This window comes from Lygodium microphyllum, chromosome 8 (genome assembly GCF_053477565.2).
Source record: "Lygodium microphyllum isolate KBCC chromosome 8, Lygodium_microphyllum_v1.1.10, whole genome shotgun sequence".
In the NCBI taxonomy this organism is placed as follows: Eukaryota; Viridiplantae; Streptophyta; class Polypodiopsida; order Schizaeales; family Lygodiaceae; genus Lygodium; species Lygodium microphyllum.
The window spans coordinates 81,062,679-81,089,729 of NC_141142.1; the positions used below are offsets into that span (position 1 = coordinate 81,062,679).

Consider the following 27,051-nt stretch of genomic DNA (forward strand, 5'->3'; position numbering starts at 1 on the left):
TTGTATCAAATGTACTAGACTATATATGTATCGCATGTTTTGCATAGCCCATGCGACTGCGATCGTCACCCTCATGTATTCATCTTATTCTGTAATGAAATGGCTATTTCCACTTTAAACATGTATTCTATGATCTATCATTTAATGATTTATGGTTTTTGTTATTTAAAATATCATCTTATTTTTTTTTCGTACTAGTATTGTACCATACCTTATAAAATCATAAGGTACCAATTAGTATCGTATTTTATCATACCGTACCATATCGTATCTTTCATACCTGACAACTATGGGATACATAGGTGAAGACATCTCCTTCCTGATTTGCCATAATTATCAATTACCAAGAAAAAGCAAAAGCGCAATGTCAAAGCAAGACCACACTGGAAATCTGAAAATTTCCAAAATTTGCAGGAAATAACTTTGTGCAATTAGTATACATAGGTGCACTCTGTCAAAACTGTCTTTTAATGCACACAATTCAATGCGCAGTTAAGTGTTCAACAATATTGTACCAAAAAAATCCCCAAAATTTCTTTACTCTACTTTGTTCAAAACAGTCTTTTTGTGACTGTAACTGCAATGTGTATGCCAATTTCCTCAGAAAACACGAAAGCCCCAAAAAATTTTATGAATATGCCCAAAAAATTTGCATCCAATGTGTCCCATACACGTTTCTGAATTTTGTGCTTGTTGCATAGGAACCCCTGCCTCCAAAATTTTGATATTGGAATTAAAAATATTTAAAAAACAAACATTTTCCAGAAAAGGTACGGGTTGATTGGCACTAAGTCGTCAGGCAGGGTACTATGGGCGCTCAAACGGGCTGTCTACGACTGACGTGGCAAGACAGTTCTAACGGGCAGCCATCTCAGGCACAAGCAGCATGACTAACGGGCGGAGCGTGCAAGAATTTGCGGGAAGTTTGAAGATTGGACATGGACGGTGCAGCAAGTGAGGGCCCAAGCGGGTTGGCAACTGTTTGACGAGACGTCTAGCGGTTGTTTAACGGCTGACGTTAACGGGCGGGGCAGATTGGACTAGCGTGGCAAATGGCGAACGGGTGGCTCGGGGCTGCGTTTGCCACAGATGCAAGTAGCTGAAGACTAGTGGGGCACTGGTGCTGGGCGTGACGAGCAAGGTACTGATGGTGCAAGCAGAGGCAACGTGACTGACATGACAACTTGCGTCTAGCTAGGCAGCTTCAAGAAGCAAGTTGAGCTGCTGCAGGTCGTGCTAAAAGAGTCAAAAGCTCCCAAAGCCTGAGCAGAGCTGAGCTAAACTAAGCTTCAACTAAACAGAGCCAATGCTTTGATACCAAATGTGAGAGGGGACGGCAGGATCAAAGCTCAGCACAGAAAACAATAGACCGTCTGAGAGTGAAGCACGACGCCCAATGCAATAGCTGAAAGAGAGTGTGATGCAAGTACAAAGTACAACCCTTAAACCTTAGGGTTATAGGGGGTGTTCACACCTGAACGCGGTAAGTGCCCGTAAGTGTCTGTCATAAGCACATACGAAATAATACTATAAGTCTAGGGAAAAAAACCTCTCCTACCGAGAGTAAAAAGTGCCCCAATGTCCTACTGATCACTGACACTCCTATGTGGGCATAGGCATAAGTGAGGCGTAAGTGAAATAGACAACAATATTTAAGGAGAAAGAAGTGGAGGGTTTCAAGGTCAAGGGATGCTTGGGTTTGCTTCTTGGTTAGAATCCCCATATCTTATCTTCATGATTACTTGAATTTAAATTAAATGTACCTATGCACTAATCTGTTGGGAGTGGATGCAAAGGACTTACCATTAAGCTTATGTCGATAAAGCCCATTTGTGCTAAGAGTGTTGAATTCTCACTAGGCATCAACACAAAGCATTGTGCATCTCCCTCCAAAACATTGACTTCATCATTGGGATGATACACTAGAGGTATTTGAGGAGTAAGATGTAGAGGGCTTCAAGGTCAAGGGTTGCTTTGGTGATGTGGGATGAGACATCTCTGAGGATGTTCTTGCACACTCTTTTGTGCCAAGCTTTGTTAATCAAGGCTCAAGTATCACCTAAACACCAGGATCCAATACTGTGTAAAGAAATACTAGGGAAAACACATAAAAACACAAGATGTACAACAATGCAATGAACACAAAGTGTAGAATGCTCAATGATGATATTGTTACACTTCCCGTGTTCCTCCTGAATTCCGGTGAGAACACCCCCTTATCTCACAGGCACTTTTTACTATCTAGCTAAAGAAAGATTTTTGTGACCTTCCAGCACTTTCCTCTCTTGCTATTCACTTGTTCACTAGAGTGTGTGTGAGTGTGCGCGTGCTATTGAACCCTAGCCTAACATCAAAGCATACCTCTTCTCAACCATCGCCGCCGCCACTATTGCCATTGAGCCTGGCGCTTGGCTATCCTCTAGTATATTGGTTGTTGTTCCAACCTATCGAATAGCACGGTTCAATCCCATCACATCTACCACCACCCTTGCACCTAGTCTGACCATTTACAACATTTTCTCCAAACCTGGTCCATCAATTTGCTACATTTTTTCGAAACCTAGTCTATCCATTTGCTAGTTGTTTGGCATATACTTTAGTGCCACAATCATGAAGACATAAATTGAAAGGCAAGGTTGTCAAATGCATCTTTATTAATTATAGTGCAAAAAGCAAGGGTAACGCTTGTACCAAACCTACACCGACAAGATTTTTGTTAGTAGAGATGTGGTATTCGCTGAGCATGCTAGTCAACCCTTCATAGACTTCAAAATCAGCCCAATGTGGGGCCTATGGACATGTTTGATAGTTTGTTGCCTTTATTTCAACAAAGGGAACCTGATTTTAGTCAACTTCAACAACCTATTGAGGGTTTACAACAGCAAACACAAACTAAACAACATCCTCATTTTCAGCCCATTGATCAAGGCATTGTTGATGACAAAGTGGCTGATGAGAGGGCTGCTATTCAAGAAGTTAAGATAGCCCCTAGATGGTTGTTAGATACATTACCAAATAGCAAACATCCCGTACTTCTTTCCAGTAGAACTAGAACAGCTACTCACCATGCATAGGGTAACCTAGTTGTGCAGGCCCTTGTAGCTACTACATGCAATGAAGAACCTATTTCTTTAGATGATGCTTTACAAAACGAACATTGGATGGCAACTATGCAATCAGAATTAAACTCTATTGATAAAAATGACACATGGGAGTTATGTGACTTGTCTGCTGCTGACAAGTGTGCTATAGGCACTAAGTGGGTTTACAAATTAAAACACAAATCTGATGGTAGCATTGATCACTACAAGGCACGTCTTGTTGCCAAAGGATATGCCCAACAGCATGGATTGACTATGATGAGACATTTGCACCCACTTCATGTATGACCACCATTTGCACTATCATTGCTTTGGCTGCTCATTATGATTAGCATGTGCATCAGTTGGATGTGAAGACCGCTTTTCTGAATGGTGATCTTCATGATAAGGTTTATGGCTTTGTACAAAAAAAATTAGAAAGCAAAGTGTGTCATTTGCATAAGGCCCTCTATGGTTTAAAGGAGGCACCTAGGGCATGGTACGAGAAAATACATGCATACTGGATTGCTCTTGGCTTCAATAATTCACACATTGAGAGCACACTTTATGTCCGTAAAGATGGGGATAGGCTCTTAATTCTCATTCTTTATGTGGATCATATGTTGTTGATTGGACCTCATAAGACACATGTTTCAGCTTTGAAAGCTAAATTGCAGCATATTTTTGATGTGGCTGATCTTGGCCACTTGCACTACTATCTTGGTATACAATTACTACTGTTCAAGGGGTCATTATTTTGCAACAATCTAAGTACATTGGGAAACTTTTTGAGCGTTTTAATATGCAAGACTACAAGCCTATATCTATTCTTCTTGAGACAAGCCATAAATTTACACTTGAGGATGCAGAAAAACCTTTCATGTTTCTCTTTATCGGCAACCACTCCCACTACAAAGGCAATGTCAAGACGTGTAGCAACCATAGCATACATCAAACTGCCAACAGCTGAAGCATATGGTATCTTAGTCATTTCAGCCTTCCCATCATCAAATGTAGGGTTGTCCTGTACACTGAGTTTCACATATGGAGGCAATGAAACCCCAATTGTTTTCTCCCCCTCCATATTGAAACGCTACAAAACCTTAGAGATATACTCTTGCTGAGATAGATAGAGTAAGCATGTTGATCTATCTCTGAGTATTCGCATGCCAAGAATGTGATTTGCATCACCAAGATCCTTCATGTCAAAGCTGCCATAAAGACTTTGCTTCAGTGAGTCCAAGGCATGAGTATCCTTGCCAACAATCAGCATGTCATCTACATACAAAACCAAGATAATCACACTGCCATCTACTATCGTCTTGGTCTACAAGCAGTGATCCACTTGACTTCTATGAAAGCCTTGAGATTGCATGAATGTATCAAACTTATAATACCATTCTCTTGGTGCTTGTTTTACATACCATCTTTTCTTTCCCTTTTTCAACAAACCCTTAAGGTTGCTACATATATATGTCTTCATGCAGATCACCATGTAAAAACACAGTCTTTACATCCATCTGTGTGAGCTCCATATCTTCAACTACAACCAAGCCCAAAATGGTTCTCAATGTAGCCATCTTGACTATAGGAGAGAGAATCTTATCAAAGTCAATTCCATGCTCCTGCTTGTACCCCTTTGCAACCAATCTTACTTTGTACTTTGGTGAGGAACCAGAAGTGGCCATCTTGTAAACCCATTTGCATGAAAGTGTTTTTTGCCTTTTAGGCAACTGCACCAAGTCCCATATGCCATTTTTCTCAAGAGATTTCATTTCTGACAACATGGCTTTATACCATTTTTTATTATCCTATCTGTCCATTACTTCCTTGAAGCAAGACGGTTCACCACAGTCTGTCAACATGACATAATCAGCCACATTGTTTGCACCAAGAACAAATCTATCATTGTCTAGTAGCCCTAGACGATCTCCTAAGCCAATGATCATTGTTTGTTGGCTATTCCTGCAAATTTCTATTTTCAGCTTGCTATCCTGACATTTCAGCCTGCAAATCAGCATTAACAGCTTGTTGTCCTGGCTGTTCCTGCACATCCAATGGCTCATCATTATGGGCAATGGCTGCCTGATCATTTCCAACACTATTTTCTGCATTTGCAGGTTCATTTACAGCAGGTATTTGCTGCTATACAACGGGCACATTTTGCTGTCCAAAAGGTATTTCTTCCCGGAATACAACCCTACGAACCTCCTCAATCTTTTTGGGTTGTTTATGCATGCGATCTTCCTAGAAGATAGCATCATTGCTGCGTACTACTTTCCTTTTCTCGGGATCCCATAATCTATACCCCATTTTACCCTTGTCACCATATCCTAGGAAAATGCATTTACAGGACTTTGGCTCAAGTTTACTGTGCTTTTCTTTACGAATGTGCACAAATGCTTCACAGCCAAACACTTTCAAGTGTGCATACGAAGATGGCTTGCCCGACCACGCTTCTTGGGGAACTCCCCCCCCCAAAAGACCTGTTGGATGACCGATTAATCAAGTGTACGGCTATCATAACAGCCTCTGCCCAAAAACCATGGGATAATGCAACCTGAGACAGCATCATACGGACCTTATCCCGTATGGTCCAATTCATGCGCTGTGCAACTCCATTTTGGGGTGGATTATGAGGGGCAGTGAGCTCCCTCTTTATCCCTTTGTTGTCACAAAGTGCCTGAAAGGCCTTGGACACATATTCCCCACCATTGTCAGAGCGAAGACACTTAAGTGTCTTATCACTTTGATTTTCAACCAATGCCAATAATTTTTTAAACTTATCAAGCACTTCGTCCTTGCCACGAATAGGGTAAACCCATACTTTCCATGTAGCATCATCGAAAATGTGACAAAATATTTATTTTCCCCTAAAGATAATCCTAGCATCTGACATGCATCGGAATGTACTAACTCTAGAGAAGAAGATTTCAACGAAAGAGACTTATTATGCGACATCTGTGCATGTTTGTCATAAATGCAATGATCACAGTGCTCAAAATCAGCATAACGAAGAGTCAAGACAAGCCAAGTAACCCAAACGAGAAAGCACTTTCATTCCTGTTTGACTCATGTGTCCCAACCGATCGTGCCACAAAGAAACACTTCGTTGCTCAGTCACGGCAACAACATGGTCACGCACACTAGATACATGAAATGGATACAAAGCATCACTCTTGCAACCTTTGGCAATCACTCTAGATCCCTTACAGATCTTCCATTTTCCATCACCAAAGGTGGTATGAAAGCCATCATCATCTAGCTACCCTGTGCTAATAAAGCTCTTCTTGAGTTGAGGTACATGCCATACATGCTAAAGTGCACATTGCCAATACCTGCAATATTACATGCATAGTTGTCCCCAAAAAGGATAACACCATGTCGACCCCCTGTATAGTCAGAGAACCACTCAGGATGAGGGGTGGCATGAAAGGAAACACCTAAATCGAGAATCCGGGTATGCATATCATCATCTATATCTGCAAGTAAAGCATGTGCACCAAAGTGTGAAGAGACAAAGAGTACGTCACTCCCATTATCACTGCCATAAGTGACTACATTCACCTCTTCAATTTTGACACAGCTCTTCTTAGGCCGATTGTCTGTCTTCTCTTCCTTGCTATCATCTGTCTTCTTGCTCTTTCCTTTCTCTTTCTTCCATTTGTAGCAATCATGTTTAAAGTAACCCTTCTTGCCACAATGATGGCATTCAACATCTTTGCCACGCGATTTACTACGTCCCTTGCTATCATATTTGCCTTTCTGCTATGATCTGCCCCTAGTATGCAAAGCACTGGAAGACTTACTGGATACATTGTTCTGCCGATCTATTTCTTCCATGAGTAGAGCACTCTCTACATCAGCATACAAAAGGATCACATTAGAATTGCTCATAGCAGTCCTGAATGTATCCCAACTCTCTGATAGATGCAAAGCAAGAAAGTAGCCTTAAATTCCTCATCAATCATGAACTTCAAGGCAACCAACTAGCTGAAAATAGAGTTAAACTCACTCAAGTGAGTAGGCATTGTTGTACCCTCTTTCATATGCAAGTCAAAAAAACTTTTTCACTCAATACACTTTGCTTGCAACACTCTTTTGTGTATACAGTTCTTCTAGTCTAGTCCATATAGCATATGCAAAATCCAAACCTTCAATGTTAAACAAAAAGGCATCAGAAATCAATAGCTCGATGGTTGAGCGTACAAGCTCATTTAACTCATCCCAATCGTCCTGTTCCATATCTGCGGGCTTTGCCCCTTGTGTTTTGATCGGCTTTGCCTGCTTCTTTTGCAATAGGATATTGTAGCATTGTTTTTGCCAAACTGCAAAGTTATGTGCTCCTTCAAGCTTCTTTATGTGCATCAAATTACTGCTGTCATTGCTGCCAGCCTTAATTCTCAGCCCAAATGTGACCAAAAAACAACAAATGCAGGCCCAAAATTGTCACCCAAGTGACCAAGGTACAAACAAGTACCAACCAGCAATAAATAACCACGTAGAAGGACAGATTTCAGATCTATAATTAAATTTTCAGAAGCACCAAGCCATGTGCTACAGCATTATCCAACTAATTACAGCTGTTCCAAGGGTCTATGCATCACATTACATGAGAAATCCCAAATTTTAGCTGCAATTTCTATTGTACATGTACCCACGGGCATAAAATTTGACACGGACGGTCAAAAGGCCCAAAATTTTGTGCTCAAAGCATCAACCACACATCTGCATTTTCTCTGTCATGCACAGGACATGTCAATTTTGCCAAAATAGAGCAAATTTTGAGCAAAACCCCCAAATTTTACCAAGTGTTGATGTCCAAATTGCATGGAATTGAACCTACATGTACATAGAATGACCAAATGCTGCACAGACTTTGCCCAAACTGCAAAAGCCCCAAATTGCATAGGGTCCAATGTGCATCAATGTCGAGAAATTGGGTAAATTTCAGCCCAATTTGTGCATATACATGAAAAGCCCCAAATGTCGGGGACAAAATGTCACAAATTCCTGCAATTTTTGAGACAAATTTGCTTGTCCTGCATCACAATCTCCAAATCCGAGAAAAGCCCCAAATTCCTGAGCCAAGATTGCACAAATTTGACCTTTTGTGCTTGCACGCGCGAACCTTGGTTAGAGGGAGAGGAATTTCAAAAGATTTTGAAGAAAAAGAAAAAAGAATGGATAATGGGTCCGTTGACCCGTCAGTCGTGCGCCGTGAGCCCCGCTGCCGGTTCCGTCCATCACGTGCCTGCCATTGCACCTATTCGTCACTTGCCTGCTGCCCGTCACATGTAATCGTTGCCCACTACCCGCTTGTGTCATCAACGTTGCAATCGTCTCCTGGTCGCATGTATCTGCTCTTGCCATCACGTCTACTACAAGTCGTCTGCCCCCTGTGAGCTATCACCCGTCACACCTGCCTAACTGCACTAATGACGTTTTGACATGCTCACTACCTAGAAATGTCGTCTGGTTCTACCTAACTGCTACTCATTTCCTTTCTGCCGATGGTCACACACACAGCAGCTGTACACGAGCTGCCTTTGACCTCGAGGAGCGTACTCTCTTCGCTTTGATACCAGTTTGTAGTGACAAGTCAGGCACGAAGATCAAGACAGTAGGTATTCGTCAGGCGCAGAGAGACAGAGAGAGTGAGAGAGAGCAATGGCAGAGAGTGAGCACGTTTGTAGGTACAATGACGAGTGTGTACATTTAGGTTTTTAGATATACATATATATATGTGTAAGTACAAGTGCTAAGGGTGTGTTCACACCCGAGCACATTTAAAGGCACGAAGGCCTTTATTCCCAACATTTACCATAAACACAATGATCACAATGCTCAAACTCAACATAACAAAGACAAGGCAAGTAACCCAAAGGAGAAAGCATTTTCATTCCAATTTGACTTATGTGTCCCAACCCGCCATGCCACAAAGAGACACTTGGCTACTCGATCACGGCAACAACATAATCACTCACACTAGATACATGGAAGGGATACAAGATATCACTTTTACAACCTCTGGCAATCACTCTAGATCCCTTACAGATCTTCCAGTTTCTATCTCCAAAGGTGGTATGTAATCCATCGTCATCTAGCTACCCTGCGCTAATCAAGCTTTTCTTGAGCTAAGATACATGCCGTACATGCTGAAGTGTGAAGAAAGAACCATGCTGAAACTGCAACTGCACACTGCCAATACCTACAATGTCACATGCATAGTTGTCCCCAAGATGGACAACACCATGTCGACCCCCTGTATAGTCAGAAAACCACTCACGATGAGCGGTGACATGAAAGGAAGCACCTAAATCTAAAATCCAAGTATGCATGTCATCATCCGTATCTGCAAGTAAAACATGTGTACTAAAGTGTGAAGAGACAAAGAGTAATTAGCAGATTAGTCAACTCATGGTTGAGTCTATACTTGTGGTACAATAGGTTGGGCACAGAGACATTTTACGCATTTTATTTGCCATTGTTTATTGAGGTTTGGGCATTATTTGCAGCCAGTCATGCTAGCCGACCAGTCATTTTTTTGCATTTATTTGCCCTATTTATTGTCAGGCTCCCTCCTCATTCACTTATTCATCAGTTGTCAGTTCCTGGAGAGAGGGAGCATGTGCCAATGCCTCCACAGCCGGTGACTCACATTGTATCTATACTGTCTCATGTCTTGGTATATGGATTCCATTTCCCGAGCATACATCTGAGTTCTCATCTGTATTGTGTTCTCTTTCTTTTCTTTTGTCTTGTGTTCAGCAGTTTATTTCAGCACATGTTTATGCTTCCACTACTGCACCACTTCTGACATGGTATCAGATTTCAAGATTTGTGTTTTCTGTTGTGTTTTATTGCTGATTTCAGGACTATTTTCCCCTTTCCTGATCAAGCGGCTGCTGCTCTAATCAGGCGACCTGTTTTGCTGTGTTTTTTGCTGACATCAGCATCCATACAGCCTATGCATCTGTTTCAGCCTGCATTTTGGTGTCTCTGCATCTCCTCCTGGCTGGATGCTTACATTATCAGGCCATTTTTGCTGTTTTTGGCAGTTTTTGACAGATTTTTTGACTTCTAACAGCAACTTTTGTCTTATTTTGATCAAATTTTGGGTTATATTGTATGTGAACTCTTGCTTTTTTGTAGTCTGTGCTCGTGGTTTGGCTGTGTTCCCTCTCCCAATTCCTTCTTTTCTCAACTTCTTTTCTAAATCCTCTCCAAATGGCTCCTCCATGCACCTCCACCGATGACAAGCATGGACGTGATTATTACACGTGGAGTGCGGTGATGAAGGCTTGGTTTATCCAGAAGCGATTATGGTATGTAGTTGGCAGGGCCATGGCACGTCCTCAACAACCTTCTCCTATTCCATCTGATTTTGATGAAGATAACCATGAGGAGGTAGTGCTTACATGGGATTCAGATGATGCCCGTGCTTATTCGGCATTACTTCGGTGTATTTCCAAAGAAGTACTACCGGCAATCACCTCCTATACGACAGCTTCCGATATATAGTCGAAGTTGCAGTTGATGTACAAGGCTCCTTCGCACATGAGGGTTATTACTCTCTATGGCAAGCTCCAACGACTAAAGTTTGAACCCAAGGATATGATCCAATCATTCCTACTTCGAGTTACCCAACTCCAGGACCAGCTTCGCACTATGCAGTCTACCCTATTAGAGACACATCTAGTTGGTACGGTACTCTACAAGCTTCCTCGGGAGTTTGATGGAGTGGCGAATGCTTTACAAGCGCAAACATCTACCACTCCTGTCAATTTTCTTCATATGTCCTCAATGCTACTTGAGCATGAGGCTACTTTGCGACTACAGGGGAGACTTCCGTCACATTATGAAGGTTCAAGTGAGGCGCTTGCAGCTTCAAAGAGGGATTCGAAGATGAAGAAGTCGAAGACCCAATGTTACCACAGTGGCAAGAAAGGTCATTTAAGACACTTAGGGAAGAAGATACTAGTTTGATTACGTGCAAGACTTTTCAGGAGTGGGTTTTACAACCCAATAAGGATCTTATGGCTATAGAATTGTAAAGAGAATTTGAAAGTCAATTTGAGCAATTGGATCTTGCAGAACAACAAGCTCTTGCAAGCCAGAAAATTAAATTGTTTCTATAGGCAACTGATCCTGAGCTTCAAGAGAAGCTTGATGATTTGCTGGAGGATCTGACTACAGAGACATGTTTGAAAACAGAGTGGAGACATGTCAAGGAAGCTGTCACTACACTTGTGAAGAAGCATAGACTGCAAAGAGTTAGCGGCTTCCAGGAAAAAAAAAGGAACAGAAGACAAAGCAGGATGCGGACTCCTCTGACGAGTCATCATCAAACTCAAATTCCGATTCTAATCCTCCAGCCAAGGCGAAGTCCAAGGTGCGGAAGGGATCCTCTTCTTCGGATCATGGGAAGGGCTTAGTGGCCCCTTCCTCAGTTGCTTTCTAGTGGTGGTGATGCGGTCATCCCTCATGACTCTCCAGTGCCAGAGAGGGAGTGTGAGAGGGTGGTGAGATGGGGCAGTCGTGACTCATCTATATTGCTATACAGATGCACAAGATCCAGAGAGGGACATCCCTGATGCATTGACCGAAGTCTGGCAGGTACAAATCCTGAAGCTAGGATTGACATCCAGGTTCATGATGGACTGGTTACTTGACAGAGAGCAGCTGGCTTTCGTCTAGAGCTCACATGAGGGGACACTTTGGCGGTCTGGCCAAAGACACAGAATCCATGGTCATTTCTACACTACGGCATTGGTGACAGGATGGTTACGTATGCTACATCAGAGGCATTGTTGACAAACATTAAGAGTTGCTATGATCTTCTTCAGGAGCTGGTACGATCAACATCAACATCAGGTTCTCTTTGAGGCACCTAGGTGGTGGCTTGCGCACCCACTACTTGGGTATCCATGGTTCTTCTATGATGGACATTGTATTGTATCAGATCATCCATGATCTGAGAGAGGATGTTAGCAGATTAGTCGGCTCATGGTTGAGTCTGTACTTGTGGTACAGCAGGCTAGGCACATAGACATTTTAGGCATTTTATTTGCCATTGTTTATTGAGGTTTGGGCATTATTTGCAACCAGTCATGCTAGCCGACCAGTCATATTTTTGGCATTTATTTGCCCTATTTATTGTCAGGCTCCCTCCTCATTCACTTATTTATCACCTGTCAATTCCTGGAGAGAGGGAGCAAGTATCAGTGCCTCCACAATCGATGACTCACATTGTATCTGTATTGTCTCATGTCTTGGTATATGGATTCCATTTCTCGAGCATACATCCGAGTTCTCATATGTATTGTGTTATCTCTTTCTTTTCTTTTGTCTTGTGTTCAACAGTTTATTTCAGCACATGTTTATACTTCCACTGTTGCACCACTTCTAACAATTCCCACTGTCACTGTCATGAGTGACTACATTCACTTCTTCAATTTTGACACTGCTCTTCTTAGGCTGACTCTCTTTCTTCTCTTCCTTGCTATCATTTGTCTTTTTGCCCTTTCCTTTCTTTTATTCCATTTGCAGCAGTCACGTTTAAAGTGACCCTTCTTGCCACAACGATGGCATTCAATATCCTTGCCACATGATTTACTGCATCCCTTGCTATTAGATTTGCCTTTTCGCTGTGATCTAACCCTAGTATGCAAAGCACTGGAAGACTTACTGGATGCATTGTTCTACCGATTCATTTCTTCCATGAGTAGAGCACTCTCTACATCAGCATATAGAACGAGCGCATTAGAATTGCTCATAGCAGTCCATAATGTATCCCAACACTCTGGTAGAGTGCAAAGCAAGAAAGTAGCCTTAAATTCCTCATCAATCATGAACTTCAACACAACCAGTTGGCTGAAAATGGAGTTGAACTCACTCAAGTGAGTAGACATTGTTGTACCCTCTTTCATACAGAAATCCATAAGCTTTTTCAGCCAATAAACTTTGCTTGCGGCACTCTTCTGTGCATAACAGTTCTTCCAGTCAAGGTCAAATAGCATAGGCAGAATCCAAACCTTCAATGTTAAACAGCAAGGCATCAAAAATCGATAGCTTGATGGTTGAGTGTGCAAGCTCATTTAACTCATCCCAATCTTCCTGTTCCATATCTGCGGGCTTTGCCCCTTTGGTCTTAATCAGCTTTGCCTGCTTCTTCTGCAACAGGATATTATAGCATTGTTTTTGCCAAACTGCAAAGTTATGTGCTCCTTCAAGCTTCTTAATGTGCATGAGATTACTGCTGTCACTGCTGCCAGCCATGATTTTCAGCCCAAATGTGACCAAAAAATTCAGCAAATGCAAGCCCAAACTGTCACACAAGTGACCAAGGTACAAACAAGTACCAACCAGCAATAAATAACCACGTAGAAGCAGAAATTTCAAATCTGAAAATAAATTTTCAAAAGCACTAAACCTTGTGCTACAGCACTCCACAACTGATTACACCTGTTCCAAGGACAAATACATCACATTACATGAGAAGTCCCAAATTTTGGCTGCAATTTCTGTTGTACATGTACCCACGGGCACAAAATTTAACACGCACTGTCAAAAGCCCCAAAATTTTTGTGCTCAAAGCATCAACCATACATCTACATTGTCTCTGACATGCATAGAATAGACCAATTTTGCCAAAATTATGCAATTTCGGCAAAACCCCCAAATTTTTCCAAGTGCTAGATGTCCAAATTGCATGGAATTAAATCCACATGTACATAAAATGACCAAATGGCGGAAAAATTTTGCCCAAACAGCAAAAGCTCTAAATTGCACGAGGTCCAATGTGCATCAATGTCGAGAAATTGGGTAAATTTCAGCCCAATTCTTGCATGTACATGAAAAGCCCCAAATGTCAGAGGCAAAATGTCACAAATCCTTGCAATTTCTAAGACAAATATCACTGTTGTGTCTTGCTCGCATCAAATCTGGACAAATCCCCAGATTTATGGGGTCTAGTGTGTGCATAAATTTCAGTGAAATTGAAAAAATTTCACTAAAATGTGAAGAATCCCAAAATTCCTGGGCAAATGTGCACCAATTTTGCAATTTTTGAGTCAAACTATCCAGTTTTGCATTAAGATCCCCAAATCCGGGAAAAGCCCCAATTTTCTGGTTCAATTTTGCACAAATCTGAGATTTGTGCCTCTAGCACATGAACTCCCGCCAACACAAGGGATAATTGAAGGAATTAAAAGAAAATTTTTGATTTTAGGAAAAACGAACGCGGGTTCGTTAACCCGCCGGCCTGTCGCGTCAGTCACATGATACGGCCAGTCGTTTGTTGCATCGTGCACCTGCAAACCTGGTCCGCCTCCAACCCCCATCTGACTTCGCATGACACAGTTTCTGCCCATCTGACAATCAACCCTCCCGTCTGCTACCCACCTACAATCTGCTACCCGTCAAGAGATCGCCTGTCACTTTCTGCTAGTCACGTCTGCCTGCTATCCAACAGCAGTTGTCGCCTTGGCAGTCGTCTTCTCACCCAACTCACTCCCGACATCGCGAGAAGCGTGCACTCCTTGCCCGCTCTGATACCAATTTGTTAAGACAAGGAGCGCAAGGATCAAGACACGCACTACTTTCACACAGCAGAGAGACAGAGAGAGTGTACAGAGTAGAGAGAAGAGTTAGCACAACTTGTGGATATAATGACAAGTGTACCTCTTTAGGTTTATATATATATGTGTGTGTGTGTGTGTGTGTGTGTGTGTGTGTAAAGTAGAGAGGAGAGTTAGCACGACTTGTGGGTACAATGATGAGTGTACCTCTTTAAGTTTTTAGATATATATATATATGAAAGTACAAATCTGCTAAGGGTGTGTTCACACCCATGCACATATAAAAGGCACAATGGCCCTTTATTCCCAACATATAGTACTTGTTAATACACTGCTAGATATTCAGTTTCGGATCTCTTGGTTGGCACGCTTTATGCACAGCCTTGGTACTATACATTAGCAAGCAATTAAGCGTGTCTTTCGTTATCTCAAAGGCACTCAAACATTAGGCCTTTTCTATCTTAAAGGCACTACTCTTTACTTACATCCATCTACACACAGTAACCGGAATGGTCGTTTTGCCACAAGGGTGTCCACTAATGGTAATTGTTTCATGCTTGGTGATTCATGCATTTCTTGGCTGAGCAAGAAGCAATCTACAATAGCCACATGTAGCTATAAAGCTGAATACAAGGCAACATTTACAGTTACATTGAAATACGTATGGCTCAAACACCTTTTAGTCAATCTTAGTGTGGGACAAAAACCACCCACTCCTATCTACACTAATAGTCAAAATGTCATGGCAATTGTGAGGAATCCAATTTTTCATGCTCGCACTAAGCACATTGAGGTGCACTATCATTATATCAAAGAGAGACTCCATGCACGGGAGATTGACTTGGTTTATATCCCCACACAGGACAACTTGGCAGATGTATTTAAAAAAGCTCTCTCCAGAGAGAAGTTCAAAGCCTTTTGCAAGACCCTCGGCTTGATAGCATTTGGGGATTGATCTACCTATTCCCTGCATACGTTTACATCATTCACTTAAGGGGAGTTTGTTACACTTCCTCCTAAGTTCTGATTCGCTTCCTTATCTCACTAACACTTTTTACCTTCTAGTTGGAGAAGGGTTTTTTCCTCGTGTAAACACTTATCAATGGGTGTGGTACTTAGTACCTTAGGGATTGTACTCAGTACCTTCTAGGGATTGTACTTAGTATCTTAGGGATTGTATTTTCTTTCATTCTCAAATAGTGGATGTTACCTTCTAGCATACTCTTCTCTCCCATTGTTCACTTATTCACATCGAGTCAAGTAGTTTTCCTTAAAGGAGGACTTTTAAGCAAATATGAGTGGCATTGTCATTGTCATCATTCCTATATACAAGATACTTCACATGACCGACATGGAGGGGTCTACTATCGGCCTTCTCTATCATCTTATGGGCAAAGGCAATAGTGAAGATACAAGCATCGACCATCCTGGATGGCAAGGCTTCTTCTTCATTACAATCTTTTTCTTTTTCTTTTTTTTATGATTCATGCTTCTTTTAATTTTTAGAATTCACATCATCTCACTTTCTCTCTTTTGACCATCCAAGAATAATCTACCCCTCTCTCTCTCTTTTTTTTTCGTAAAACCTCTCTCTCTCTCTCTCTCTCTCTCTCTCTCTCTCTCTCTCTCTCTCTAAATTTCTAAATTTCTCTCATACATTTCTAGTGACATCTTGGATACCATGTCAAAGAGAGATGATATTCTCTTTCTCACAAGAAGAGATGGGAGTGGGTGAAGCAACCCATCCATGGGTTAGTAGCACTCTTAAATCTTGCATTCGAAAAACCCTCTTTCTTTATGGATAACAATGTCCTTGCTAATTGTGATACCTTTCTTCTGAAGGCTTTGGAGGAAGAGTACCATGGTGCCTTTCTCCAAGAGCTCATAAATTATAGTGATCAAAGAGGCACTACTTTTACTTCCACAATTTGTTGGAAGAGGGATTCAATGGTGAAGCTTTATTTTTTTTGAGTCATTTAGCTACCAATTGCTCCACCTTTAAAAAGTGACTTTACACATTCTTACGCAAGTTTGGAAAAACAAAATCTCTAATCTCTTAATTCTTTTAAATTGATTTTAGTTACAAGTTTGAATTTTAAAATTTAAACTTTTTTTTTCAACAAGCTCTAGGATTGCTCGTCGGGTGCATGTGAGAGGAATTGTTCTGCCTGTTCCCTCATGCACATCAAAATTTGCAAAAAACTTAGCATATGACAGTTGAAGCAACTAATTTACTATCACTTGAATTTACACATGCTATGTCGCATGTATAAGATGTCTATGGGAAGACACGTATACCATATTTATATACTTGTTCGTTTATTTATGAAATTGAATCATATAACATGTTTAGAGATAGTTTATTCATCTAGCATGAGTTATTTATCCTTTAAATATATAGGTTATGTAGATGCGCTCAAGCTCTCTGCTAACACACCTAAAACGTGACAGGGACTTCGAGGAGAAGTAAATCTTTAGAGATTTTTATTTGGAGCTCGAGGAGATAGACCAAGACGTGCTCAAGCTCTTCGCTAACACACAAAGTGTGACTCCTGAAAGGAACTTGGAGGAGGTGCAAATCTTTGAAGATCTTTATTTGAAGCTCGAGGAGATAGACCAATGGGTCACTCGCACTCATGCACATTTGCATGTCGTTCATTCTCATGCCACTAATGGTGGAGCTTCTACTTCAACGTCAATACCAACTGCTCATGGTGATCGTGGGGCCCTTAGGTGATACATGAGGCGTGGAAGTGGCTCGAGAGACACTACTAGTGCGCCACATGAGGATATACCTATCACTATCTCCTATGTAAAGCTTAAGAGAGCCTGAGTATGATGAGAAGAGCAATGTACTTAGTGAGGGTGATTTTGTTGTGGAGGGTGATGACTCCTAAAGTACTAGCAAGGATGTTTCTAGCTCTAATGTCGAGAGTGATATGAGTACTTGAAGCCTATGAGATTGATTATCTTTGTCACATGATCAAATTTTGTATATCTTTTTGTATGAGATTGCCAAGTTGGTTCGTAATAAAGTTGTTGGTTTCATATTATACTCTTGAATCTTATTTCAACTCTCTCTACTTTTGAGTAAAGTCTCTAATTTTATGTTTTAAGTCCAAACATAAGTATAGACTTTAAATTATATATTTAAAGAAATTCATTGGACATAGGTCCAAGATTTATTAGTTTGATTAGTAGTGTACTAGTATTGGACAGTACTAATCAAATGCCATCGGACATGACAACCCTGACCAAGTACAAGTGATGTCTTTTCAAAGGCAGGACAGCAGCTTGGAATAATAGCGATCAGGCCCACCAGCACCCACCAGCTCTTGTTCAAGGTGTGGGCAGCAGATGCTCGCACCAGATGGAGGTGGAGATGGTGACTGGTTGTACTGATGGCTGAAAAAGCAAAAGAGAATGGATGCCCACAACATGTCCTTTTATAGGGGATTTTCAGGCTTTCTTTTAAAATCCAAGGGGTCAGAAAAGGCATTCATGAGCCAACATAAGAAACCATCCCTTGATCCAACACAGTATGGTCATCTTCAGTCTTACAAATGGTACTTAGTCACAAGGCAAGGTCATTCTCAAACTCCCCTATTCCAATGCTTGGTTCCTATTTCACATTCTGGGTCGCTAGACCTCAAACTACAAGGCAGCTGAATTTTGACAGATCCAATGTTACATCCAGATCATCTTCAGTCTTAGGAATGGTACTTAGTCACAAGGGAAGGTCCTCAAACTTCCCTATTCCAATTATTGGTTCCTATTTCACATTCTGAGTCACTAGACCTCAAGCTACAAGGCAGCTGAATTTGGACAGATCCAATGTTACATCCAGCCTACTTACCAGCTTTTTCAGTGTTCACTTACATACTGAAAATATGAGTCCTTGATTTGAAGCTACTTCCAATAGACAGTTAATGCAGATGGAAGATAAATAAAGGCTTACAACATAGGCAGTTATCAATGTTTGATTCTCTATGCCTTGTGACATCCACATATAAAAAGACCAGAACCATTATAAACAGCAGACAGGTACCAAACAACAACAGCCTCACTTCCAGGCAGTGTGTACCTTCCATTGAAGCTCCTCTGCATATAGCAAGGAAGAAAAGTACTCCTCGTAAGTCTCAAATGAAAGTCCACGTGAAAATATTGGCAAAGTATGGTCCTTCATCAGCATCCTTTTGATATTGGGAGGTATTGGATACTGGCCTAGAGGCTTCAAGAACTTTGGTGCAGGAGGTGGTGTCCCCCAAACAATTCTACAAAACCTCTTTGTTTTTGGTCTCCTGTACCCAGTATAAGGTTCAAATGAGACCAGTGCTCTAGTAATGTCATCTTCTGCCATCAAGGTAGCATACCTTACAACCTTTTGGTCTCCAAAATCAAACAAAATAACAGCCTTATTGTAGCCAATATCTTTAGGCGTGCAAGAGAGCTGGATCGAAAAGCAGGCACCTGGTGGAAGATTGAATGGACCCAAGAGTTGCAAGGGGTTTGAAGACTGCAACATACTTTGTCTCAATACTCCCATGCTCTGGGTTGGAATATTAGAGGGTGCTTCTAACATTAGGGCAAAAGACCCCCTCGGTTTTGCAAAGAGCAACTTTACAGCAAATAATTTCACTGCTTTGCAACCATTGTTCAACACTGAGACAATAGAAACTTCTGACTTGCCTACTTCAACTGTTTGGCTTTCTTTATCACTTGAGGGGAAGGGTTGAGACACAACAAGGTTTTCCTCCATTTCTTGAGTGGCTTTCCAGCCTTTAGGAACTTTTCCCTCCTTTTTATTCTGGGTTCTGGATCTACTGCCATCACTCACTGCCATCTTGTGAAATCCATGTGAAAGAAACTGAGAATGTACTTCACTAGGCAGGTGTTCTGACACAGAATTCTGAAACATTGGAAAGGCCTCTGATTTGTGTAGTGAATGCTCCTCAGAAGACCCTGGAAACTGTTTTTGGTCACGCCTACCGCTAATATTAACTGATGTGACCCTTGAGCTTTTCATATCATTGCTCCAAATCTTTCTGTTATTTCGGGCCCTAGAACCAGGCCTGACATTTAGTGTGGCCGGCATTGAGACAGACCCACCAAATCCTTCCTTATTAACAACTGCATACTTCACATTTATACCATTACAGACCAGACTTTTGTTTCTGTTATCCTCCTTCCTATTCATGTGGTAAGCATCATCTTTTCTGACATGCTTTTGATGTCCTGATCTTGGCAGTCTAAATGGCTTTTCTCTCTGGCCATGTTCAAGGTTAGGTGATGCATCTGAAACTGTTGCTTGATTCTTTCGAATGGCCCCACCAGCCTCTTTAAACTTTGAAGTTTGGAGAAGGTTTTGTAGAGCCACATACTGATCCACGTCATTGGAGCTCCTGGCAGATAGAGAGGGACGGATTCCTTCAGATACCTGTAGGACAACTCTATCCTCTATATAGTCAGATGCCTCAAATTCTGATCCTTTCAAATCTGAAGACCAAACTGATAAGGGAGTTAAGGGCTGAGAAATTACGTCATCTTTTCCATTCCATACAATCTCCTCCTCTGAATCTAGCTGATCAGTTCGATCAAATTGGCTGTGACATGGATGCTGCAAAGTTGATTCACAAACCCACATGATGTCTTTGCCTTTCCAGCTTTCTATGGCATGAATGCTTTTCAATGCAAGTAGCAAATAATGAGGGCTGTATGGGCACGTTGAGGGCTTTATTTGTGCCCGAAAAATGGAATAACTTAACAAAAGATCATCTTTTGTAGCCACAGGCAAATTTTGTTTCTTTAGGAAGCTGACAAACCTTCTTGCTTCCTCAACATCCATATCATATCCTGCCATTATGAATGCCCTTTGTTAAGCATTAAATATTAGATCAGTACCTGTATGCATATAGGAAAAAAATAGATCAGTCTCTGAATGTGAGGATCTGTGTGCGTGTGTGTGTGTGTGTGTGTGTGTGTGTGTGTTTGGGGGGTGGGTGCGCTGGCCCGGCTGGTGGTTTGTGGGTTTGTTGGTTGTGGGGACCTACTCTTGTGATAAGCCACACATGAACCTGCAGAATAGAAAAATATGGACTCCTATTTTAAGGACAGGCAAGTTCTACTAACAAACATGTTGCACAGTTTTTACAAGCCTGCTGGTTTTACAGTTTTGCTGTGGTCTGAAACCCTAATTTCTGCACCAGCAATTGTCAAATGGCCCAAATCAACCATTGCCAGATGAAAACAGCTCAATACAGTTGCCTGCTACCAAGATACATCCCAAATGTTGTTGCATGTTGTTCCAGGCCTTGATCATACAGCAAATAAAGTTGCCCAATTGTTCACAGCCCCAAAAATCAGTCTACATTAGGTCACCTACTATCCCAACAGCAAGGAGTACTCTCCAAAACACAGTCAATGGCAGCCATTTACCCTCAAAACACAAGCCTTTTGCCCCTTATTGGCTGTTGTACTTCTCATCATCCAAGTCATCTCATTGAAACACACCTAGCTGAGCTCAACATGCAGCAAAATAACATATCTTTCTCACCTCTTGATGGTTTACTTTTACCTTCCTAAGGCCGCTAAAGTCCAAATGCAGCAGGAATTAGAGTGCCATCCCCTCTAGGGGGCAGTCCGCATCAAAATGCAACATATTTTCTTGCTTTTTTTACAAGTTACTTGAAGAACGCACATAGCATGTGAAGATATGCTAGGGTTTGCATTGAGAAAACACAAAATGTACTATCACAACTAAAACACAATAACTCAAACAATAATGCAAAATGCAAAAAATACAAACACATACAAAGAAGAATAAGAACTCTAAAGTGAATGAATCAATGGTGCAAATGATGGAGAGAGAGTACAAGATGCTCAAAGGGAGTAGTCGAAGAATGACATCCACTAGAGACAGATTCTGAGGTCTGTGACCACCATCAGATCTGAATATGGAAGGGCAGCAGGCTGGAAACTAAAACGTAGTAGTCTAGAGAGCTGCAATTGGTAAATGCAGCAATGTGCCACCTAGAAGATGATGTCAGCTGATCATCAGCAGCATAGGAAGACTAGGAAACAATTGATAGAGATCGATCAGGTGCTAGGCGGCCTGTGCAACAGCAAAACACAGGCTGAAAACTGATGATCGGCGTGTTGGACAGTAAGGCAACCTGCTGCAACAATAAACGCAACAACCACAAGGCAGGCAGCAAGGTAAACACCAGCCAATGAAGGTTTGGCAGCAGTCACAAGGGTTGGACGGCCACTAAATGATAAGGGCTGATGGTTAAAAATTTGCAAAAGAGTGAAAACTTGCAAAAACGGGATGCGCTGAATGGTGAGTAGCTCGTCTACTTATAGATGAGTGGATCCTCCAAAAGAAGGGTTTGGTTTATGGAACACAAAAACTCTCTAGGAACGAGTTTCTTTTTTAATGAGAAATCTAGTAATTACATATATTGGGGCTATTTAATAGAGCTAATCAGTTTGTAATGCGTTTTTAGCTCAACACCCCCTATCAAGCCCTAAACTGGAACCAAAAAGGGACTATACGAAAAGCTCAAGCCCATTTTTTCCCCAAGGCATCCCACCCCAAAGCAATGAGGGCATCGGACAAAGGGTGCACGTTGGCTACCCAATGGCCTACCAAGACTACAAAGGCGATGGTTATCTTACCAAGGGAGCCCAAGTAATCACCCCAAAGAAGCCGAGGCATTGGACAAAGGGTGCCAGACTACCAAGTGGCCTACCAAGACCTAGAAAGGCAAATGGAACCATATTGAACTTTTTTTTTAATGGTGTTGAATAAGATTTTCATTCTATTAAGTAATTGCATCCCAAGAGGAGAATGAAAAGGGATGGTTAGATCCACCACATCGCAAAACAAACAAGCTATCTCAACTACCCATTGGTAAACAAGCTATCTCAACTACCCATTGGTATTAATAATGACATACGAGGCTAAAGAGGTTAAGGGTCAAGAAGTATGGATGTGTGATGGCAAGAGGATAAAAGAATCGCCAATGGAAACAACTCAAGATCTACTCAAGGATACTTTGCACAATGAGGTGCAAAGAAAAATGCTACATGATGAGAATGCGCATGCAACAAGTGTCACTTGGACAATGTCCCTTGTCGAACAATTGTTCACTAGCCCAAGCACCTTTTTTGCAAAGATGATGAGGATCGGACAATGCAAAGAGTAGGTATAACAATAAAGGGAGGCTGGTATCAAAGACAAATGCCGAAACCTATAGAATACCAAGAAAGGGTAGGAACCCCCTCTAAACCATGAATGTCGATATCGAAGGAAAAAGAGGAACCTAATGTCAAGCTTTGTGTGGTGCTAAGAACTATGAAGAAGGATATGGGTAAAGCACCCTAGCTAGAGGAGCTGGGGAGAAGCTACTATTGTGAGAGCATCAAGAGATGTCACAAGATCCACCTCGAGAGGGAAAGCCTCCATGCTAGTAGAAGAGCAAATATCCAAGGAAGATGATACCACATCAAAGGAACAATGAGCTTCCCATGTCTCTAGCCTAAGAAGGACCAGTGCAAACCTACATGTTAGTCCTTTCCAAGTCCCTAGTGTCATACACACAGACACTTATGGCTAACAAAGTGATCTAGGTCAATTTCAAACACCCGATATTGCCTAGTACTTGTCAAGTACAACTTGTTACAACTTTTGCCTTTAGCAACAACTCATATATCCAGGTCCTAGGTCCTACAGTGTGAAATAAATAACCTGCACATCACATGTGCAAGTCACATTTGCACACTTGATTAACTATTAATCAAATGCTAAGCAAAGCATTGAAATTTCACGTCCTCGTGACATTCGACCAACTTAACTTTCAAATAATCCCCTTTCTTGGTAGAAAACTCCTACAGCTTGCATCAAATTCAATCTCTCACCACATACCGGTCAAATCATTCCCATCAAAACAAGTCTTTTCCGTGAAGGCTATAAAATATTACACGGCGCAGCGAACAGAATCTGAGAAAGAGATAAAGAGTACACTACAGATAAGAGGAGAATCAGTAAATTCTTTAACTCCAAACAACTGATACAAAGATGGCTCTGTCCACCCGTGCGCTTCCACTGTGTGAAGCTTAGATGGCGATCTAGACAGAAGATAGGTGAAGAGCTTAAGACTAGCTGGAACAACAACTCTGACTGGGTGAAAGATGAGTGATGGATGGCTGTGAAGGGGTTTAGCTTTTATAGCCTGCAAAGGCCGTGAGGTTGGCCTGACCCACCTACCATATAAGCCTCCATTAGTCGGCCAGGGAATATTCCAAGAAATATTCTCTTTACCATCGGGCCGGGGACGCTGCCCCTGGACCCCCGTCAAGGGGGCCACTGGCCCCCCCGGAAACCCCCCAACCAGGGGCCGCTTCCGCGGCCCCCAAACCATACAATAGGGGCCCCTTTTAACTCCCTTAACCCGCAACTCAAAGCAATGCGCCTCGAGTTGCTACCAACTTAACCACTCCGTCTAACCCAAAGATTAGACCCACAACGGTCACCTTTTTGCCATCCGGTCACATAGACCTCATCTGATATACAAGTCAGGACTCAACCAATGTCCAGGCTCACATTTGGCTTCTCCTCATAATGGGGGCCTTACAACTTTGAGCACCATGGATCATTGGTAGCACCTAATAAGGGTGGGGCATTGATCATATCTAACAAAGGCATTCTTGGCGGTAGCAACAACAATGATAGTGTTACATCACTAAGGTAAATTACAGAAAACAGGCGTGAGGGACAACCGTCCGAGGGCCTTGGGCACCCGAACGGGGTTTAGGGGAGCCTAGAATGAAAGAGAGTCCAAGAATAGTAGGACTCACCAAGAGTTGAGGGCTGGCAATCGGATCATGAAGGGAGTTGCCAGCAACTATCTAGGCAAGGTTGGGAGGAGAAACGCATCTCGCGCCTCTATCTTCAAGTTCGACTCGTGAGACGTTCTCACAGTGTGAAGACGAATCTAACTGAGCTTGTATTCATTTCTGCCCATCGTATCACTGGTATCTGAGCAGGCGTCAGGTCCTCCTTCAGAGCCGTCGGGTCCCGCTTCCGTTTGTTTTTGCGCGAAGTTCTCTTTCCGGCACCCACTCGGCACATCATACGAATCTGGCGTGAAGACGATACCCGACATGTCACCTGTCATCCGTCTTATTGGCTGCAGTGAGTCATACAGCATAAAGTCGGTGCCCCACACACTTTACGCCCGTGTCCTAGACACGATTGACTTCGTGAGGCGCAATAAATAAAAAATGGCACTATATCGTCTAGCGCCTCGGTGACCAGCTCTGGCTGCAGGCTACCGTCTGACGACTGCAAAATACCCGTGTGACAAGTAAAGTATGGTAGGGAACGAATTCAGGGAAGGAGTCACCAGTCGGACGAAGCTAGTTGGACCAGTTTCACATATAGAAGGCATACAGATGGTTCACGTGACCATTAGGAAGGGGTGTATTTAGTCCCCTCCTTACTAGGTATTTCTGCCAATAAGCTTCATTTCCAACGTGACCGGCTCAGTTCGGGAAAGACAAATTATCCTTCACTCTTCGAGGTTGTTATTAAAAGCCTGCAACAGTTGCCCTATCACTATAACCAGGGAAGTACTTTACTTTGTACGCAAATTTCTTATATTTGCTTTTCAATTCCAGTGTATTAATGGAAGAGAAAGGGAAAGAGGGAGTAATTAAGGGTTCTAGTTCTGGGGACCACCCTATGGTAGATCCCCATGAAATGAAGATACAAGAAGAACAGTGGGAAGAATTATTTGCCACACGAGAACAATTTGATGATCTAACTACTCGTGTACAAGCATAGGGGATTCAAATGGAATTTTTAACTCAAACACTCACCGAAATAAAATCTCAATTAACTTTATTACTAGAAAGGGATAAAAATAAGATAGAAGCCTCGGATATCCCATCTTCATTGAAAGATTTGGAGGTGACTATGCGAGATCCTAAGGAACCCCACCATAAGCTGAGGGATAATCCAGTTTTAAAATATATGAAACCCCCTCAGTTTCACGGGGAGAAAAAAGATAGGAATAAAGACACTATCTTTAATTTTCTCCAAAAATTAGAGGATTTGCACAAACTTAAAAATACTCTACCACATCTCCAAGTGCTGGAGGCCAGTTTAACTTTGGGGCCAAAGGCGTATAAATGGTGGCGACTTTAAAGGAGATAAATAAAATACCTGAAACTTGGGCTCAGTTTGAATCGGTCTTTTTAAAAGAATTCCTTCCTGAAAATGAAATGGAAAGAAATTGGGAAGATTGGGATTATGTCAGACAAAAGGGAAGACCCCTGCTGACATATCTGGAGGAATATCGTGAGATATTCCTCAAATTGAAAGGAATAGATGAATTTCAAAAGATGAGAGGATTCATTAGGGGACTAGATAAGACTTGTAAAAAGGAAGTAAAAAGGAGTTTACCTAAGACACTTGAAGAGGCAATTAAATTTACATTAATCAATGAAGATAGTACGCGTCCAGGTACACACACTAGTCTCACTGATACGGAGCCCAAGACTACGGAATTGAAAACCTCAAAATTTGTAGGCAAATTTAAAAGGAAAATGTCATTTTTAAGGGCAAGAAACAACCTTTTGAAAAGAAACAATATGTAAGGCCAAAGTTAAGTCCAGATGACTTTGATAAGGCCAAAAAAGAAAAGCTGTGTTTCAATTGCTTATCCCCTAACCATGCTGCCTGGAATTGCCCTCAAAGGAAAAAGGGGAAAGATAAAGGAAAGGATAAGGACAAGGGCAAGGGAAAAGAAAAACAAATCCATGTAGTGCAGACTCTAGAATTAAAGGGGCATGAAAAGTATAAATCTTTAGAGGTTTTGCACAAGGATGTACAACACAGGTGTTGTATGTCAACTTCTATGAGGCAGCCTACTTTTGGGCCACATGATTTAGTTAGAGTACATGGATTGATAGCTGGAAAGAGGGTTAGAGTCATGATTGATAACTCTGCTACCCACAATTTCATAAATTATGCACTTGTCAAAAAATTGAAACTTCTCTAACAAAAGAGTGGGCATCAATATGTTGTTCGTATGATGCAAGGTCAGGATAATAAAATATGGGATACAATGGTATCCAATTTGGAAATTGAGATCCAAGGATATAAAGATAAACTTAATTTCCAAATTATGAATGTGGAAAGAGCCGATATTGCTTTAGGGAGGGAGTGGCTATGGGGATTGGAACCATCCTTAAAACGTAGTTATCATCATAATACACTGGAATTTGAAAGGAATTGTAAGACTTTTGTGATTCAAGGTGAACATGAAGTATCTAATAATCCTTTGTTGTGTTCCACTAAGATTCAGAAGCTGATAAAGAAGGAA

General features: G+C 41.7%; 1 protein-coding gene across 4 annotated transcripts in view; it reads right to left on the bottom strand.

The window, feature by feature from the left end:
* The window catches only part of LOC148032499 (uncharacterized), a 72,297-nt gene that overhangs the window by 17,461 nt on the left and 27,785 nt on the right, over nucleotides 1-27,051 (bottom strand). For 3 of the 4 annotated variants that reach the window (XM_087683178.1, XM_087683177.1, XM_087683179.1), the window contains one exon: nucleotides 18,747-20,563. In XM_087683178.1, the coding sequence (XP_087539304.1) occupies nucleotides 18,747-20,522 (1,776 nt within the window). In that variant the 5' untranslated portion in view covers nucleotides 20,523-20,563. The remainder of the gene's footprint in view (nucleotides 1-18,746; nucleotides 20,564-27,051) is intronic. The other variant, XM_087683180.1, reaches the window with a different exon arrangement.